Source organism: Schistocerca serialis, chromosome 1, assembly GCF_023864345.2.
Source record: "Schistocerca serialis cubense isolate TAMUIC-IGC-003099 chromosome 1, iqSchSeri2.2, whole genome shotgun sequence".
NCBI lineage: Eukaryota > Metazoa > Arthropoda > Insecta > Orthoptera > Acrididae > Schistocerca > Schistocerca serialis.
In genome coordinates this window covers 342,142,935-342,163,750 of record NC_064638.1, presented here as the reverse complement: position 1 = coordinate 342,163,750, position 20,816 = coordinate 342,142,935, and the positions used below count along the sequence as shown (strand labels likewise).

At 41.3% G+C, this 20,816-nt stretch overlaps 1 protein-coding gene across 1 annotated transcript in view; it reads left to right on the top strand.

Moving 5' to 3' along the window:
• Window positions 1–20,816, top strand: part of LOC126471567 (putative inactive carboxylesterase 4) — a 164,236-nt gene that overhangs the window by 129,839 nt on the left and 13,581 nt on the right. The window contains exons 5-7 of the mRNA XM_050099829.1: window positions 4,579–4,764; window positions 12,278–12,477; window positions 18,051–18,216. Coding sequence (XP_049955786.1) covers window positions 4,579–4,764; window positions 12,278–12,477; window positions 18,051–18,216 — 552 coding nt within the window. The remainder of the gene's footprint in view (window positions 1–4,578; window positions 4,765–12,277; window positions 12,478–18,050; window positions 18,217–20,816) is intronic.

The following is a 20,816-nucleotide window of genomic DNA, read 5'->3' as shown; positions in this document are numbered from 1 at the left end:
TGGCACTTTCACAGGAGCTCAGTCTGTCAGTTCACCTGATGATGGCGACATGTATGATCGCCGAAATATTGTGCCCGTTGGACACTGTAGTCTGGCAGTACACTCGTGGTTATTTTGATTAATAATTAATAATGATTATAAAACATCCAACATTCCACATAACACCTTCACACTATGTTTTTTTCCCTTCTTTTTTTTTCCTTTTCTAGAAAAACTTGCCCCAAGCTATGCATTGCACAATACTAACACCTCATCCTCTTTCTGAGCTCAACATCTCACACATTATAGAGGGATGCTGAATCATATTTTCAGGATAGCAAATGAGAAGTTGTGGTATAGATAATGGCCTAGAGATCACCAGTGTGTGTGTGTGTGTGTGTGTGTGTGTGTGTGTGTGTGTGTTTGTGTGTGTAGTGAGTGAAGTGTTATGAAACAATGTATGTGTAGTGTGTGCAGTGTCTGATAGTGAGATATGAGCGAACAGTGTGGCATTACATTATGTAATAAGTTATTTGTAAAAATAAATCTAATGATTGTCTCTAACTAGAAGTCTGTAAATGTATGTCTATGAGAATTACCTAATTTTAAATTGGTCTAAACTTGTAAATATTTTGACATGTCCTATATCCTTGTAAAAAGAGATCTGCAGATGAATAAAGCTACCTCTACTACTACTACTATACTACTACTACTACTTCAGGTCATGGCATTCAGATTTTTAGATCTGAGGAACATTTTGCCATAAGGCAATTGATACCAAGTTGAAACTACAACACTGGAACACTAAAATACAGAAGTAAATACAGAGACAAGGTAAATTGCTAGAATTACAGACTGGAAGTTTATGTCCATAAAATCACACGTTAAATGTCACCAAAGAGAAGAGAAAAAAAATTCAGAGCCTGAGTACAGCCAAAAGAAGATACTCAAAGATGAATAGGAATATAGTACAAGATCAGTCATCCATATAAACCAGAGTAATTGAGGACATGTTGATTCATGAAAGGACGAAATAATGAAAAATATGAGGGCCTAAGCTTACAGTGTGGGGACAGACCTGTGAATCCAAACCACATCGGGTAAAAACCAGCAAAAAATGTTTCAATACTACAAGATGAATGAAGCTCTAATCATATCAATAAGTTGAATAATATGCAATGGATAATTGTAAGAAGCATCTAGTCTCAATCAATGGTTGTACATTCTCCTCGAGTACACACACACACACACACACACACACACACACACACACAGAGAGAGAGAGAGAGAGAGAGAGAGAGAGAGAGAGAGACAGTTGCGATGACCAGGGGAACCCAAAAAGAGTTGAGCATGAGTTTGTCCACAACTCAAGTTCAAGTCAAATATAATATTGCAGTAATCAGGATAAATACAGGTAAAGAGAGTCATAAATAGCTTTGAATCATATGAAAAGTATTTTTCATCCACCAGCCAAGATTAGAGCGCTTCTTGGCTCTGTTAAGGATGACTTGGGTTTGAGAAAGCCCGGTGTGTACAAGATCCCTTGCCACTATGGGAAGGCTTATATTGGTCAGACAATCCGGACCATTCAGGACCGATGTGTTGAGCACCAGCGGCACACATGGTTACTTCAACCTAAGAAATCGGCAGTGGTGGAGCACTGTCTCACCGAGGGACACAGAATGCTGTATGGCGAGACACGAATGGTTGCCACTGCATCTCGTTATTGGGACTGTGTTTTAAAAGAATCCATGGAGATTCATTTATCTGATAATCTTATTAATAGAGACAAGGGTTATCTTTTATGTAAGACTTGGATCTCGGTGTTATCAGACATTAAAAAACAACAGTCTGTGTTTCAATCGTCGGAATAAAATTTTTAATTTTTGATAGTGATATCTCGATTTCACCTGTTTCCACCACTGGCAGCACGGTATGTTTATTTGCTCTAGAGGGCAGTTATGGCACCTTCTTGTTCATGTGTTGTGGGCCTTCTGCGGCCTGTATAGGGGCCGCCGCTTACGCTGAGTCAGTTCCAGCAAGATCGTGTACCAGTACTCTCAACTGAAGATGGTGGCCAGTTGGACTGCGGAAATATTGTGTCAAGAAGACATTATGATCTGGCTGCACACCCAAGAAGAATATTGTCAAATGTGATGAGAACAATCCTATCACAGAACCATTCACAGTAGATCTCCCTACGTTCATCTCACCAGAAATTCTTATCTTCTTTCCATTTCACTTCACTGACACCCACTAATCTAGATAGAGCCTTTGCATTTTCGTATTCAGATTTTCCAGCTTTCCTACTATGTTTAAACACCTGATATTTCATGCTTTGACTCATAGAATTTTATGCCTTCATTGTTTATTCCATCTTTTTCTCATGGACACCTCCCCTTTGGCAGTCTCCTCTTAGAGATCTGAATGGGAGATCCAGAATATTTTGCCAGTGAGAAATCATCACGAAATTTTTTCAATTACTGATCACATGTTCTGTGGATGCAGCTTTTGTGTCTTTAATGCAGTGGACACACTTTCAAAAACGTTTACTAACAAGGAGCAGGGGTTACTTTATGACCACCACAAATACAAATTGTTGTTGACATTTGCTCCTAACATTGATGTTTAAGCAGGGTCCCAGACATGATTTAATATGGTTCAAATGGCTCTGAGCACTATGGGACTCAACTGCTGATGATTTAATATGATATGCATTGTGAAAAGTCAAATCTACTATGAAGAATTAAATTTTTGGGTTAAGTTTAACTGAAAAATTTGAAATTTCTATGGAATCTTGTAGAAGACTTCATTAAAAACAATAAATTTTTAATTCAAAATTTTTAAAAATAAAATACCTGACTGCATTATAATACTTTCAAAAGGTGGGCATAGGTAATTCCCCCCCCCCCCCCCCCCCTCACTCACTCCCCCCACCCCCACCCCCTCCCACTACCCCCTAGTACTATTTACTTCACCATTTTCCAATATGACCCTTCCTCCTGCCATCTCACTTCCAGTGTCTCACTTTCTGATGTTTCCTACACTGTGGTTGGAAACACTCTTTTTTGTAGCTATCTGAATATCTACAATGATAGCACTTCACGTCAGTGCACATACATTTCAATCAGTGTTGACAAACAAAGCTTGGCAGTCAGTGTATGTTGCAGTGTGCAGTGGTGCCACTGTATGGGGTTCTCACTATTCTAGTGCAATCACAGTTAAGTTAGACACATGTGGACAGTACTAAAACAATGTAAATGAGCACACAAAACTGATATCTAAGCTGTTGATTGTGTCTGTGCTCCACAGTCAACATCCAGCATGTAGGTATGGAGTGTGGAGTTCTATGTACTCCATGCTAACCAACTAGCCTAAATAGACCAACTTTCAATACCAGTAACATATGAAAATAGGTAGTTGTGAATGAAAATCCAAGGTCACTGATGTGGGTTTTTACCCCTATACTCATTAGTGGTAAGAGAAGTAATCCAACTGTATAAAAAGTGCAAACTTTATTGTCTCAATAAACCACATACATGAGAACACTAGTGTACACCACAACAGTGTAGCACAGACTGAAGTCCAAAGATCTTAGCATTCATCATCATAGAAGCTTGGTGGACTGTTGATAGTCACCACATAATCTTTAGTGATCTTAGGTGAAGTGTATCTTTGATGACATTTACTTGTTAATAGTCAGCAGTCCTTACACAACCTGTTGTACATGGGATTTTAACCTACTTCTGTCATTTTTACATTAGCCAGATTATTTGTATTTTACATACCACTGTGGAACATAATTGTATTTAGTATGCTGTTGAGTCATTTATGAGATGTATGCATTTTTTATCCATCTGGTGTACTCCTTTGCAAGTACTGGCTATGGTTCTGACATACAGAAGTACAGTTCTTACATCTTTCATCTGTGCACAATACATATTTGTTTCTGTTTTTGAGGTGTATTTTCCAGTAATGATGGTTATAAAAACTGAGACTGGCATAGAATATAGTTGAATGTTTATAGCTGATGGCTATAAAATGCTTTTTTCTTTTGAATATTTAACAGCTGTAGCAAGATACCTGTATAAAATGATAACTAATAATATGAATTATAATTTTATGTAGAAAAGGGAGTACACTGCATTAAAATTAAAGAAAAAAGTAAAATACACTAACAATTTTAGATATAGAATATAGAACTTCATGTTTTTACAATATCAGGTCCTTAATTACGTTTGTCAGAAGAATTAAAATATGTAATAAGAATGCAGTATTAGCATGTAATATGCAATTGACATTTAAATCTTGTTTCCTCACAGTACAATGTAAGTACACCAGCAAGTACAATATTTTGACTGTTAGATGCAAAAATTAAATAATATAAATTGTAACATGACTGAAAAATCCGCTACTCGACCTCTACAGAACCTGTAAACATAAAGATGTCACTACATTCTAGGAAAAGAATGAGAGCTATAGTGAGCTCCAGCAATTGTAATTTGAGCTCCTCTTCTATGTTCTCAAACAGTCTAGCACAAGTGATAAGTGGTTCACCTGATGTTTTGTTTTACAAATTTTTTTCCATGCATGTTGCAGGTTTTATAAGCACAGGAGATTTACTGATACCAGGCAACACGGGTATGAAGGACCAAGTGGAGGCCCTGAAGTGGGTGCAGAAAAATATAGCGGCATTTGGAGGAGATCCTGACAATGTAACCATTTTTGGCCAAAGTGCTGGAGGGGCATCTGTACATTTCCACATACTTTCACCTACTTCTAAAGGTACCCATGACAGAAGTAGTGATGTGCGTTGTTAAAGAAAGATTACTATCTTAAGTTGGAGTTCCAATTCAGTTACATCCATTCAGTTCATTTAAGCATTTATTTGGAGCAGAGATTATCATTGCAGAATAAAATATAAAACTGGCACATTATATATTGGGGGAAAAATGTGCAAAATATCATGAGGAAGAAAACAAATGGATCTGATCACCATTAGGAAACATTATTTTGGTATATCAAGTGTTTTTTTCTAAATCAATTGCAGACTACAGTTTTTGAAATAGGTGAAAAGAAAAATTTGTTTTAGTAAACTATAATATTACAAGGAAAAAGGATGATAGTCTGTCACTTAACACCAAGAATTGAAATTCTAAGGAGTGTCAACAGACACATGTGAAAAATGTAAATAAAAAAACCATAACAACTATCATAGATTTTGGAGCTGTTAGTTTAATTATCAAGAAGGAAAAAGGGATAGCAGGGAAGGATTAGAGAGGAGGAACATGTCAGTCATACATAATGTCTAAAACTGAACTCCTTCCAGGGCATAGAAGAATTTTTGAATGTGAAATAATATGATGTGTCTGTTTCCTTCTTGAGAGAGAGAAAAACAGAGAGAGAGAGAGAGAGAGAGAGAGAGGGAGAATGAACATAGATAAGTACCAGTACATTAAAAAATTGTGTGAGGATGATGTAAATCGAAAGCATATTGCTATAATTTTCACTCAGATTGCATTGTAATGATAAAACTAACTCATTCTGCACATCATCAATGACAGGTCATAATTATTATACATGGAACATGCAATTAACAGTCATCTTACTAAGAGCATTTACACTACACAGTTCCTACAGCAGTTGGAAGTCATTTGGGTTGTTTTCTTTTGTTTATATTTTCTCATGCAGGCTGTGAGCATACTCTGCTTTAGAACACTGCATTAGTACCTAGATTCTTTTCCCATGAGATTTACTTTGTGGTATATCTGTGACAGATGATACCTCCTTCTTCATTTGTAAGTGTATATAAATTTATTTTCCTATTCAATACTTCATAGGTTAATGACACTGTTGGTACATACATGTACAAATCCAGAATACATCAGATCTCTGAGACAGTTTATACATAAATCACTCTAGTTCTGATAAGGTGATGTAATAAGTGCTTTATTTTCCTTCCCACTCTCTTACTTTCTTTTATTTTTAGCTATTTATGTACGAGTTTCCTTGTGTCATTAGTTCCAGTTGTCTACAGATAGTCTATACATAAGTCAGAATGTACTCATGTCAGCAGCACATAACTAAAATTGAAATTGTTGTGGTTGGCTGGAGAGCCAACACCATTTTACTAGAGGAAGCCGAAAGGCACGCATTTTAGCTCATGCAGGCCGGCGTGAGGTCTGGAACAGGACAAGGAAATTAAAATTTAGAAAGAACGGACATAGCTGGTGGAATACTTAACTTTAACCCATTAACGGTGAACGTCACTCTTGACGGTACATGATTCAATATCAATAGTAACTGATAATGGCGCCTTGCTAGGTCGTAGCAAATGACGTAGCTGAAGGCTATGCTAAACTATCGTCTCGGCAAATGAGAGCGTATTTTGTCAGTGAACCATCGCTAGCAAAGTCGGTTGTACAACTGGGCAAGTGCTAGGAAGTCTCTCTAGACCTGCCGTGTGGCGGCGCTCGGTCTGCAATCACTGATAGTGGCGACACGCGGGTCCGATGTATACTAAAGGACCACGGCCGATTTAAAGGCAAGTGTGGTGTCGGCGGTGACACCACATTCCTCCCCCGCAAATTGGCGTACAGTGGTGGCATAAGGCTTCCGCCCGTCTTGGGGAGGACCCCATGTTGACGTATGTGACGAGGTGGGGAGCCTAACAACAGGCGAGTTTGTGCCACCCGCACCCTGCCATTCGGACCACGGGGAGCTAGGAAACGCCTGAAAACCTGCTCCAGGGTGCACGCCAACATGCGGTGTATGCGCCCGCAGAGAGACATGAGGGGCTGTAGGGTCGACCTCCATCGGGCCGGGGCACTCGACGGGCGAAGACGACATATGATCCGGAGTGGACAAGAGTTCCACGTCGGAGGACAACTGGTCCCGGGAAGCGATCGGCAGGGCGTGACCCAGGGAGGCGCCGGGCGGTTGCAGCGACGCGTCCACTGTGGACATCGCCGGCGGGAGAACAGGCGGCGGTGGCGGTGGCAGCGTCACGTTGCCGTGGGGCAAAATGGAAGGCAGCGTCGATAACACCTGGGGTTGAGGCGAGCCAGTAGATGGGTCCCCAGGGCGCTGACCGGACGGCACCGTCACTGAAAGCAGACAGCGAGCGGCACATCCCATGCGACGACAGAGGCACAGCTGGTTGAGATGCCAGCGCACCTCACCAGAGGCCCCCAAAACCAGATACATAGCGCGTCAAACCAATGCCGTGAACCTCGGTAGTGATGATAGTAGACAACATTGCCTGGAGCAAAAGCAGGTGCCTGCCGCTGCACAGGAACCTGATGCGGTGGATGTAGCAAAGACATCAAAGTTCGATGATGATGACCGTGGAGCAACTCAGCCGGCGAGCGACCATCTTGGGTCTGAGAGTGATACGAGGACAAAAAGAGCAATAACACGTCCTCCCGAGAACGCGACTCTATTAACTTCAACATCTGTGACTTGAAAGTCCTGACCAATCATTCAGCGGCACCGTTTGACTGTGGCGAAAACGGCGCGGACGTCAGATGTTGAATACCATTTTCCTCGCAGAATGACTGAAATTCTGCGGACATGAATTGTGGACCAATGTCGGAAACAATAGTCTGTGGAAAACCTTCAATGCAAAAGATAGCAGATAACGCTTGGATGGTGGCAGACAACGTCGTGGAAGACATCCGGACAACAAAAGGAAAATTACTGAATGAATCCACCACAACCAATCATCGAGCATTCCAGAATGGACCAGCAAAATCGATGTGTAAGCGTTGTCAAGGGGAAGTGGCTTTTGGCCATGCAAAGAATTTCCGCGGTGGGGCTGATTGTTGTTCGTCACACACCGTGCAAGAAGAGTACATATTCATAATCGCGGCATCGATTCCGAACCAAGTACAGTGCTGATGAGCAAGTTGTTTCATTCTCACTATACCCCAATTTCCTTGGTGGAGAAGCTTTAAGACAGAGTACTGTAACGAACGTGGTACCAGACCCTGAACTGATCATTATCAGAACGCAACAGCAAAACACCTCGTCGAACAAAAAGTCTCTCCTTGTGAGCGAAAAATCGGCGAACCAACGGGTCCCCGATCCGTGACTTTGACAACAGCCATTGCGTAGCAACAAAACGCAGAATGGTAGCAAGGACAGGGTCGGCAGCTGTGGCTGTAGCTACATGACGAAAATCAATCGGAAACGATTCGACCACGTCATCGGTTTCTGAATCAATGAACAAGCAAGCAAGTTCGGAGGAATCAAATGCTCTATCCTCAGCAACAGGCAAACAGGACAACGCATCGGCGTTTCCGTACTTAGCAGTGGACCGATACAAGATATTGTAGCGGTACTGCGAGAGGAAAATAGACCAGCGAATTAATTTCTGTGCTGTACGGGGAGGTACAGGCTTGTTCAGATGAAAAAGCGATGTCAAAGGTTTGTGGTCTGGGATGATGGTAAAGTGACGACCATACAAGAAATCATGAAACTTTGTAACACCAAATACGAGAGCCAATGCTTCTTTCTCGATCTGTGAAGAATTTCTTTGCGCTGAGGAGAGCAATTTGGACACAAAGGCAATAGGGCGATCGTGCGATCCATCTTTGTGCGCAAGCACCACACCGATCCCAAAATCTGATGCATCCACCATCAACAAAAGGGGCTTCTGGGGATCGAATGGCGTAAGGCAAGTATTGGAAAGCAACGCCAATTTCAACTGACGAAAGGCGCATTCGCATTCTGTCGTCCAGACGAACGGAACACCTTTATGGCATAAGTGATGAAGCGGAGCTGAAATGGAAGAGGCGTGTGGGATATACGAGGGGCGTTCAGAAAGTAAGCTCCGATCCATCGCGAAATGGAAACGACTATGAAAATCCGATAAAGCTTTGCACAGATGTGTTGGGTAGTGTCTCTAGTATAACCCCAGTTAGCATCACGTCGCTCTTCTCATTTCTGAGCTCGCAGTGAGTGCGTAAAGATGTCTAGAAAATAGTGTCTGCCGCCAAGTACGAGGGCCTGGTGAGAAATTTCGCCTGAAGCTATGCAGCTAACATTACATAACTGTCGTGCTGTTTCGTCTTCACGACAATTCTCAGCCGCATTCTGCAGGGGCAATGAAGATGCTCCTGCATTGTTTTCAAATGGAAATGTTAGATTACCCACAATACAGTCCGCAATTGTCTCCCCCTGAGTTTCATCTCTGGTCACATGAACCGCTGTCTTTGAAGACAACATTTTGACACAGACAACGAGGTGTAGGCCAGCGTGGAGAATTGGCGGAAAGCACTGGCGGCTGCCTTCTATGATGAGGCTATTGAAAAGTTGGTACAACGCTATGACAAAAGTCTAAGTCAGAACGGCGACTACATAGAGAAGTAGCTGAAAGGTGTAGCTAATTGTTACAAGTAAAACATTTCTGATGTTCACTGTGGTTTCAATTTGGCAATCAATCGGAGCTTACTTTCTGAACAGGCCTCGTATTTATGATAATAGTTGATTTTTCCCAGCACACTCTGTAGCTGCTTCAAATTCTGCGGCGAAGGCAAGTCTCGTATGGCACGGAGGTGCTCGGGACTGGGATGGATGCCTTGGGCATTGAGTACATGTCCCAGGTAGGGCAAGTCACGAGCAAAAAACACACATTTGTCCTTCCACAGGCGGAGAACATTTTGTCGCAAGACCTGAAATAATGTTCTGAGATTGGCTAAATGTTCTTCTTCTGTCTTTCCGGAGATCACATTATCGTCCAGATAGTTTTCTGCAGTAGGGACCAACGCACAAACAATTTGTAGATATTGCTGAAACAAAGCAGGGGCGGATGCACACCCGAATGGCAGTCGTTTGAATTGATACAACCCAAGATGCGTGTTAACCACCAAAACGCGCTGGGATTCTTCATCCACCAGTATTTGCAAGTACGCATCTGCTAGGTCCAACTTCAAAAAATATTTACCCGGGCACAGTTTGTCAAAAAGATCTTCCGGGCAGGATAAAGGAAAAGTTGCAATCACTAGTTGTGGATTCACTGTTGCCTTGAAGTCCAAACAAAGTCTCAATTTTTCAGAAGGTTTTGGCAAAATTACTAAGGGTGATGCCCAGGGAGAAGCCTGCACACGTTCAATTACACCTTGTGATTCCAAATCGTGTAATGTTTTTGTGACCTCATCACGCAATGCGTGAGGAACATTGCACGCTCTGAAAAATTTTGGTTGTGCGTTTACTTTCAGTTCCAAATGTGCTTTATAGTTCTTAGCGCAACAAAGGCCCGGTGCAAAAATGTCTGCAAATTCTTCACATAGACGAGAAACACTGTCCGAAGGCACAGTCTGGTACACTGATAGGACCTGATTTACTATAGACAAGTTAAACAACTGAAATAAATCGAAACCAAACAAGTTCACAGCAGAAGAAGAATGAAGGACGTAAAATGACACAAGTTTTGTTTGTCCTTTGTATGTTGCAAGAAGGCTGCACTGTCCTAACACAGGGATATCTTGCCCGGAGTAACTAGTTAACTTAACATGTGGAGCACCCAACGGAGATGTGCCCAGCAGTTTGTAAGTGTCTTGATTGATCAGCGAGACTGCAGCTCCAGTATCGATCTGGAATGGTATCACTTTGCCATTAATGTCCAAGTCTACAAAAAGTTTATTGTCCTGCTGACGACAAGAGCGACTGTCTCGTGCAACGTGAACTGACACTGGTACATAATCACTTGCACCTTGACGGGATTTCTGGCGATGTTGACGCACACTATTTGTGGGATGAACACAGTCACTGTTAGAGAGAGTGGCACTGAGCGGAGTGGAATGAACTACATGAATTTCCATGGGCGGAGTTTCACAAGCCTGAGTATCCTTGGTTCGAATTCGGCATAAAGCAAAGGGCCTGGAATGGTAATGAGTGTCCGATCTGAGCTTTTTCTGGCAAACACTCTGAACATGTCCTTTATTACAGAAAAAGCAAATAGCCTGGCGTGACGGGCAATTCTCACGCAAATGTCTAGTAACACATCGCGGGCATGATTTTAGCACTGCATTTGCTTGCCTGCGTGGCACACGTGGCTGAGAGCCTGGCGGCAGCGGCGCGGCCGGGCGCGAGGGCTGTTTACTGCTCCGTACAGCTCGTCCGGCGGTCCGGTTAACCTGACACATGGCTGGTGAAGTTTCAAATGATTCCTGAGCAAAGTCAAGTGCGTCCTGCTGATCCAATATGTCCATCACTTGTTGAAGGGAGGGATTGACTAGTTTCAAAATCTGTTCCCTTATATGAACATCAGAAATGTTCTGTGCAATTGCATCATGTACCATAGTATCTGAATAAGGGAGTCCACATTGACACTCAAAAGCACAATCCCTAGTAAGGCCTTGCAAGGTTGCAACCCACTCCCATTTAGTCTGACCTGCCGTACGTTTTGTATGAAAGAAGGTATACATTTTCGCAACTACATTGACTGATTCTTTGAAATATGCATCTAATGCAGACAAAATTTCGTCATAGGACAGTGTTGCTACGTCACGTTGGGGAAATAATGTGACTATCACATGGTACGTTTGTACGCCAACCGAAGACAACAAAAATGGCTGCCGCTCGTTACCTTGAATTCTGTAGGTGGCGAGATGGAATCCAAATTGGTGTCTGGCGGTGACACCACAGAAATGCTGCAGGGAAGATATGCATGGCTGCTGCACATGCCCAGATTATGTCTTTACAATTAGCTTGCTAAATTCATTCATTATTTACAATGCAAAAGTATGTTGGATCTTGAAAACACAAAAAGAAATGGGATGTGTTTAAGTTGTACAATTCTTCAATGCTGCAATGCCTTGAGTATACTAGAAGTGATTTGGTGCATGTAAACAGCATAAAAAAATTTTCCTACTCATACAGGACACCTTTTTTCACTTACAATCTAATCACTTAATGAAGGTGGTCTTATGCTGCTGGGAAACTGGACTTGTTAAAATCTGGAGCAATGAATTAGCAAATGTAATGGCCAAGGAAAATTAAAAGATACCTGTAGTGGTAAAAAGTAATTTCTCCCTAAATGAAGTGATTTTACTGTTGTGACAGAAGGCAGCATACTGAAGGAACAGTGATGGGAAGTGAGAGACAGACTATCTGACGATAAGATAGTCCTTTCCGGCCACGTGAGTGTGATGAAGTGCTGAAGAAATGCATTTTCTATATTTCAAGTGTGATCCACAGCAGATATTCATAAGGCATTTCTAGTGAAAATTATTCTTCTTTAAGGAGAGCTGGCATAAACCAATAATTCATTTGTAACACTGTCGGTCTGTTGTAGGTTTATTCAAGAGAGGAATAGCACAAAGTGGATCTGCTTTGAGTACTTGGGCACTGCAGAGAAAACCAGTAGAAATAGCATTCCAACTTGCTGAAAATCTTGGTTACACAGCGAAAAATACAACAGATCTTATGGAGTTCTTCTTGGCAGCAGATGCAACAGATCTTATGAAAGACATTTTTGCTGCTGTTCCTGAGGAGGTACGTCAGTTCTTCAAAATTTCATTGGTAATGTTTTGGAGGATATGTATTCTGTAAGCATATGTAGAGATAGCTTTTCTTTTATCCTTGCTGAACAAACTTCAGTTCTTAACAAACAGAGTAAGTCAGATTTGAGCACAGCTGTAGTGAACTGTAATTTATGCTTGCTATTTTTGTAGTGTCATTTCCCCACTTCTATTTGGTCATTGTCTCATTCCTTTCTTACCTCTGGGCACCCATCAAAGAACTTCAATGATCCATCCACTATCCACTTGTCTAGATACAAGTGCCACCCCTCTTCAACCCATTTTCATACAGTCATAATTCCATTTTCCACTCTGGTATGTGCCCTGTTAATTTGACTGTTATCTTTTCTCACATAATAATTTACAATGTTTGTCTTTCCAATGCATATAGAGCAATCCAAAGTTCTTGAATGGTTTTTCACTTTTAAAGTCTGTGTCACTGTCATAAATCAAAACTGATTTTGTATAGTACATTCCAATATAAAAAACCATCAAGTGATTCCATGGTTTCAATGTTAACTTGTAACATTTTCTTTTCATTGAGTTGATTACAGCACAGTACACTACAATGGCTCATGCAGAATGACTTAGCTATAATTCTAAAAGAGATGTAGTGTTCATGGTGTTCACAAACAGAGAAAAGGAAGATGGCATAGATATATTCAGAGATGAAACAAGTTTAGAAGAAGTTACCTGTATAAAATTTTTGGGAGTTACAGTTGGCAGTAAGCTCCAATGGAGACAAATATCCAGACACGTGGCTGAAAATGACTTCCAAGTTCATGGGGCCCTCCATCAGTAATGCTGGAATTCAGTATGATGTTGGCCCACCCTCAGGATTGCTGACAGTGTCCACTCTCACAGGCATATGTTGAATCAGATGCTGGAAGGTTTCTTGGGGAATCGTAGCCCATTCCTCACTGAGTGCTGCACTGAGGAGAGGTATTGATGTCAGTGAGTGAGGCCTGGCATGAAGTTAGCGTTCCAAAACATCCCAAAGGTTTTCTTTAGGATTCAGGTCAGGACTCTGGCAGGCAAGTCCATTACAGGGATGTTCTGTCATGTAACCACTCCACCACAGGCCGTGCATTATGAACAGGTGCTCGATTGTGTTGAAAGATGCAGTCGCCTTCCCTGAATTGCCCTTCAACAGTGGGAAGCAAGAAGGTGCTTAAAACATCAATGTAGACCTGTGCTGTGATAGTGCCACATTAAACAACAAGAGGTGCAAGTCCCCTTCATGGAAAATACGATTACACCACAACACCACCACCTCCGAATTTTACTGTCGGCACTACAATACCCTGGCAGGTGATGATCACTGGGCATTCTCATACCCCCACCCTGCCATCGGATCACCACATTGTGTACCATGATTCATCACTCCGCACAATGTTTTTCCACCATTCAATCGTCCAATGTTTATGCTCCTTACACGAAGTAAGGTGTTGTTTGGCATTTACTGGTGTGATGTGTGGCTTATGAGCACATCCAATTTTTCTCCCCTCCTGCGTAACTGTCACAGTACTTGCAGTGGATCCTGATGCGGTTTGGAATTCCTCTGTGATGGTCTGGATAGTTGTCTGCCTATTACGCTTTATGACTGTCTTCAACTGTCAGCAGCCTCTGTCAGTCAACACATGACATCGGCCTGTATGCCTGTGTGCTGTGTGCTGTACATGTCCCTCCACATTTCCACTTCACCATCACATTGGAAACAGTGGACATAGGGATGTTTAAGAGTGTGTAAATCTTGTGTACAAGCATGTGACGCAAATGACACCCACTCACCTGACCACACTTGAAGTCAGTGAGTTCCACGGAGCTCCCCATTCTGCTCTCTTATGATGTCTAATGACTACTGAGGTCAGTGATATGGAGTACCTGGCAGTAAGTGGCAGCACAATGCACCTAATTTGAAAAATGTATGTGTTTGGGGGTGGTTGGTTGGTTGGTTTGGGGGATTAAAGGGACCAGACTGCTACGGTCATCGGTCTCTGTATTGGGGGTGTCTGGATACTTTTGATCACATAGTGTATAGACAGTGCACCTTGTAAATTATGCACCACAACATTTATTATGAAACTATTTACACATTTTGTTAAAAAAATTATATATACAGTGTATATGAGCTATTTGCGCTATAGTTACAGTATGGAGCCAATCAGGCCTTTGTCAGAGAAAGAACACACAAACACAGACTGTAAAGAAAACTGGAATAGAGATCAAAATAAAAATCATTTCTGTCCTTTTTATTGCTCATGTAAACCACACATTGCATGTTGTACCATCATACAGTGAGACCTTATAGACGTAGTGGTCCAGATTGCTGTACACACTGGCACCTCTAACACCCAGTAGCATGTCCTCTTGCATTGAGGCATGCCTGTATTTGTCGTGCACACTATCCACAAGTTCATCAAAGTACTGTCGGTCCAGATTGTCCCACTCCTCAACTGCGATTCAGCATAGATCCCTCAGAGTGGTTGGTGGGTCATGTCATTCATAAATAGCCCTTTTCTATCTATCCCAGGCATGTTCAATAGGGTTTATGTCGGGAGAACATGCTGGCCACATGCCGTGTCTTGCCAATATGGTTGCACTATTGGTTGGAGGATGGCATTTACATATCGCACAGCCATTATCGTACCTTCCTTGACCACCAGCAGCATACGTCAGCCCCACATAATGCCACCCCAGAACAGTAGGGAACCTCTACCTCTCTGCAGTTGCTGGACAGTGTGTTTAAGGCGTTCAGCCTGACCAGGTTGCCTCCAAACACATCTCAGATGATTGTCTGGTTGAAGTCATATGCAACACTCATCGGTAATGAGTTCATGATGCCAATCCTGAGTGGTCCATTCGGCATGTTGATGGGCCCATCTGTATCATGCTGCATGGTGTCGTGGTTGCAATGATGGACCTTGTCATGGACGTTGGGAGTGAAGTGCGTGTCATTCTGCCTATTGTCCACAGTTTGAGTCATAACATGGCATCTTGTGGCTTCACAAAAAGCATTATTCAACATGGTGACATTGCTGTCAGAGTTCCTCCAAGGCATAATCCATAGGAAGCAGTCATCCACTGCAGTAGTAGCCCTTCGGCAGCCTGAGCAAGGCATGTCATCAACAGTTCCTGTCTCTCTGTATCTCCTTCATGTCTGAACAACATCTCTTTGGTTCACTCTGAGACGCCTGGACATTTCCCTTGTTGTGCGCACTTCCTGGCACAAAGTAACAATGTGGACACGATCAAACAACAGTATTGATCATCTAGGCATGGTTTAACTATAGACAACATGAGCCAAGTACCTCCTTCTTGATGGAATGACTGGAACTGATCGGCTGTTGGACCCGCTCCATCTAATAAGTGCTACTCGTACATGGTTGTTTATATCTTTGGGTGGGTTTAGAGACATCTCTGAACAGTCAAAGGGACTGTGTCTGTGATACAATATCCACAGGTAATGTCTATCTTCAGGAGTTCTGGGAACTGGGGTGGTGCAAAACTTTTTTCGATGTTTGTATATTCATTGATGAACAGTACTAAAGTCAGGAATTTAAGACAAAATATGAATGTCATGGATGCTATGGACTAAAAGCTGGTTAAAACACATGTGTTAATGTTTTGTGGATTTGTGGTTTATTTTCATCTCATAACATACATTCGCCAAAACATACATTTGCATTCTATTCTGCTGATGTATGGGAGAGATGGCAAAAATAATATAACACTAAAATGATATTTATGGAGATACGTATTGTATTGTGTATAACTCAAATTTCTAGTTCATCCTGCATGGATTCATCCACTGAGTAATAACATTTTATTGTCAGTGCTTCAAATAGTTATCTTTTAAGTGAAACTAAATTCATTTGCTTTAGTTTGTTCCCTTGTAATTTATTATAAATTTTCATCCTCATTTACTGAGGTCTGTGGGCATACAATTTGAGGCCGTGGTTGGGAAGCATAAAATTTCTTTGTTTCTTGCATCATGTAAATTAACGAAATGGTTTCCCTCAAATAATTCATGCATACCTAATAATGGATTCAAAGTAGCTTGTACATGCTACTTTTTGTGTGTCACCGGCCATAGTGGCCGAGTGGTTCTAGGTGCTACAGTCTGGAGCCGTGTGACTGCTATGGTTGCCGGTTCAAATCCTGCCTCGGGCATGGATGTGTGTGGTGTCCTTAGCTTAGTTAGGTTTATGTAGTTCTAAGTTCTAGGGGACTGATGACCTCAGAAGTTAAGTCCCATAGTGCTCAGAGCCATTTGAACCATTTTTTGTGTGTCCATGTCAGTTACCCACCTAGAACAGCTCGACCAACCTGGCCGGACCCCCACCCACATACCAGGCATGTACCCAGCCATAATGGTATGGGAACCTACAGAAAAAGATTGTGAACTCCATTTCAGCATTGTTCTGCGAAGATTCACACCTGATTTGAGGTTAGAGCATCATTAAAAATAGGAAACAGCACAGTTTCCTGTGAACAGTACATCAAACAAACTTAAATTAGATAACAACTGCTGAAATCATAGCGTTTCTCACAGTGGTCACCTTCGTTTTTCCAGAATTGCCTATACCTGCAGTTTCTGCACCCCTTATTCCTGAGAGAGGAGAAGGTTTGCATTTCCTAATAATCAATTAAATTCAGTTCCCCAACACTGTTACACCAAAAAATTCATTTTCTACAGGATTTCATCAACAAACAAGGGAGAATTGCAGTGACAATAGTCCATTCCAAGAGTTTGGTACCAGCGTTCACTTGTGCTGGCATTGTGTTCCACATCCCACGAAATTAGTCAATATATGTCCTCAATAATTAAATTTATTACATAGACACAGTTGATAAACAGAGCCACACAGTAATGTACAGAGCATCCTGCATAACCCTATAATGTAAAATTAAGGTAATGACAGCAAGAAACAAAAACTCTTTTTTGCCATAAGCGTGGTGCAAAACCCTTAAGTTTCTGAGTGTAAGTGACTGATGGTCACTGGATTCAAGGTACTCAGTGAAGGCGGATTTATGCTTAACCTGCAGCTTGACATTCACAGCACTTGAGCATATATACGCCAGAGGCAGTTCATTTATTGAATTAGGCAGTATACACTATTCTTATATTTTGAATACGAAGTAGTTTGGCTATGCTATAGGGCTCATTACCCAAATATGAAAGCTTAGCAAACCTGTAATTTCAAGGTGCAGGACTCATAGTACTTTCTCAGTCATTTGCCAGTTTTTTTCCATGTGTAATTTGTCAGTGATGGATGAGCTACAGCCATCACAGAAAGCAACTCTTAATAAAGAACACTGTGCAACCCACAGCTGTGTTTTAAATTTTAGTAATAGAAGGTTACTGTAAGTCCATGCCAAGATGGAATGCAATAATTTTTATGTACATGTATTTGGTATCAAAAAATGAATTTATGTAATATTATACAAATGAACACTTATACATCTAGCTTGGGTGGATGCTCTACAATGATTATTTCATTCACTGAGCTGATTACAATTCTAATAGTTTTAATGATGTTACAGGACAGCCTGGCGCTTTTTAAATGCGTGCTCACACCAAGTATTGAGCCCGAGCATGATGGAGCCTTCCTCACAGTAGAGCCAATAGAACTTGTGCAGAGTGGAGCCTACACTGATGTTGCTTACATGAGTGGAATCACATCTGCTGAATGTTTGAAGTTTGTGGCTCGTAAGTAGAAAGTCTTCACAATACCTACTGAACAAGCAGTTGAAGTTAATTCACACTGGTCATCACATCACATGACTGTAGCATCTGCATGTATTCACAAAGTCTGTCACATCATGTAGTGCCAATTTGCTTAGTCCAGTACCAAACGGTGAAAGTGAGCTTGTGATTTACCATCTGTGATACAAAATTCAAAGTGTATTACCTGAATTGAATGGGGCCACCCGCCAAACAAAACCATAAGATCATTCGAGGAACTAAAAATGATAAACTTCATTACTGGCCAAAGCAAACTTTATAACGCACTTGATTAGTTTTGTGTGGTAAAATGCTGAGAAGTGAAACAACATTTCAAAACATCGACACTTATTTGCTAGCGAAAATATACTTGAACAACACATAAAACGATATTTATAAGGGAATAAATAGAGTCTGTTTACCTTACCCATTATGTTTCATTTTTCCTTACATAACTAATAACATCGGAAACAACATCATTTTTCTCCTTCACTAGAGCTGACTTTTTGACATAAAATTTTATTTAATGAAAATTGCATCGTCAACTTGGTGTTGTTGTGGTCTTCAGTCCAGTCAGACTGGTTTGATGCAGCTCTCCATGCTGCTCTGTCCTGTGCAAGCTTCTTCATCTCCCAGTACCTGCTGCAACCTACATCCTTCTGAATCTGCTCAGTGTATTCATCTCTTGGTCTCCCTCTACCACTTTTACCCTCCTCACTTCCCTCCAATACTAAATTGGTGATCACTTGATACCACAGAACATGTCCTACCAAGCGATCCCTTCTTCTAGTCAAGCTGTGCGACAAATTCCTCTTCTCCCTAATTCTGTTTAGTACCTCTTCATTAGTCATGTGATCTACTCACCTAATCTTCAGCATTCTTCCCATAGCGCCACATTTCAAAAGCTTCTATACTCTTCTTGTCCAAACTCTTTATTGTCCATGTTTCACTTCCATACACGGCTACACTCCATACAAATACTTTCAGAAACGACTTCCCGGCTCTTAAATCTATACTCAATGTTAACAAATTTCTCTTCTTCAGAAACGCTTTCCTTGCCATTGCCAGTCTACATTTTATATCCTCTCTACTTCAACCATCATCAGTTATTTTGCTCCCCAAATAGCAAAACTCATCTACTACTGTAAGTGTCTCATTTCATAATCCAATTCCCTCAGCATCACCTGACTTAATTCAACTACATTGCATTATCCTTGTTTTGCTTTTGTTGATCTTCATCTTATATCCTCCTTTCAAGACACTGTCCATTCCATTCAACTGCTCCTCCAGGTCCTTTGCTGTATCTGAAAGAATTACGATGTCATTGGCAAACCTTAAAGTTTTTATTTCTTCTCCATGGATTATAATTCCTACTCTGAATTTTTGTTTTGTTTCTTTTACTTCATGCTCAATATACAGATTGAATAACATTGGGATAGGCTACAACCCCGTCTAACTCTCTTCCCAACCACTGCTTCCCTTTCATGCCCCTCGACTCTTATAACTGCCATCTGGTTTCTGTGCAAATTGTAAATAGCCTTTTGCTCCCTGTATTTGACCCCTGCCACCTTCAGAATTTGAAAGAGAGTATCCCAGTCAACATTGTCAAAAGCTTTCTCTAGGTCTAAAAATGCTAGAAACGTAGGTTTACCTTTCCTTAAGCTATCTTCTAAGATAAGTCGTAGGGTCAGTATTGCCTCACGTGTTGCAACATTTGTACAAAATCCAAACTGATCTTCCCTGAGGTCGGCTTCTACCAGTTTCTCCATCCGTCTGTACAGAATTCATGTTAGTATCTTGCAGCCGTGACTTATTAAACTGATAGTTCAATAATTTTCACATCTGTCATCACCTGCTTTCTTTGGGATTGGAATTATTATATTCTTCTTGAAGTCTGAGGGTATTTTGCCTGTCTGATACATCTTGCTCACCAGATGGTGGAGTTTTATCAGGGCTGGCTTTCCCAATACTATAAATAGTCTACTCCTGTGGCCTTGTTTCGACCGGTCTTGTAGTGCTCTGTCAATCTCTTCACACAGTATCATAGCCCCATTTCATCTTCATTTACCTCCTCTTCCATTTCCATAATATTGTCCTCAAGTACATCACACTTGTATAGACCCTCTATATACTCCTTCCACCTTTCTGCTTTCCCTTCTTTGCTTAGAACTGGGTTTCCATCTGAGCTCTTGATATTCATGCAAGTGGTTCTCTTTTCTCCAAAGCTCTCTTTAATTTTCCTGTAGGCAGTATGTATCTTACCCCTAGTGATATATGCCTCTACATCCTTATATTTGTCCTCTAGACATCCTTGCTTAGCCACTTTGCACTTCCTGCTTCATTTACTGTGTTTTTATATTTTCCCCTTTCATCAATTAAATTCAATATTTCTTCTTTTATCCAAGGATTTCTACTAGCCCTTGTCTTTTTACCTACTTAATCCTCTGCTGCCTTCACTATTTCATCTCTCAAAGCCATCCATTCTTCTTCTGCTGTATTTCATTCCCACATTCTTTTCAATCATTCCCTAATGCTCTCTCTGAAAATCATTCCCTAATGCTCTCTCTGAAACTCTTTACAACCTC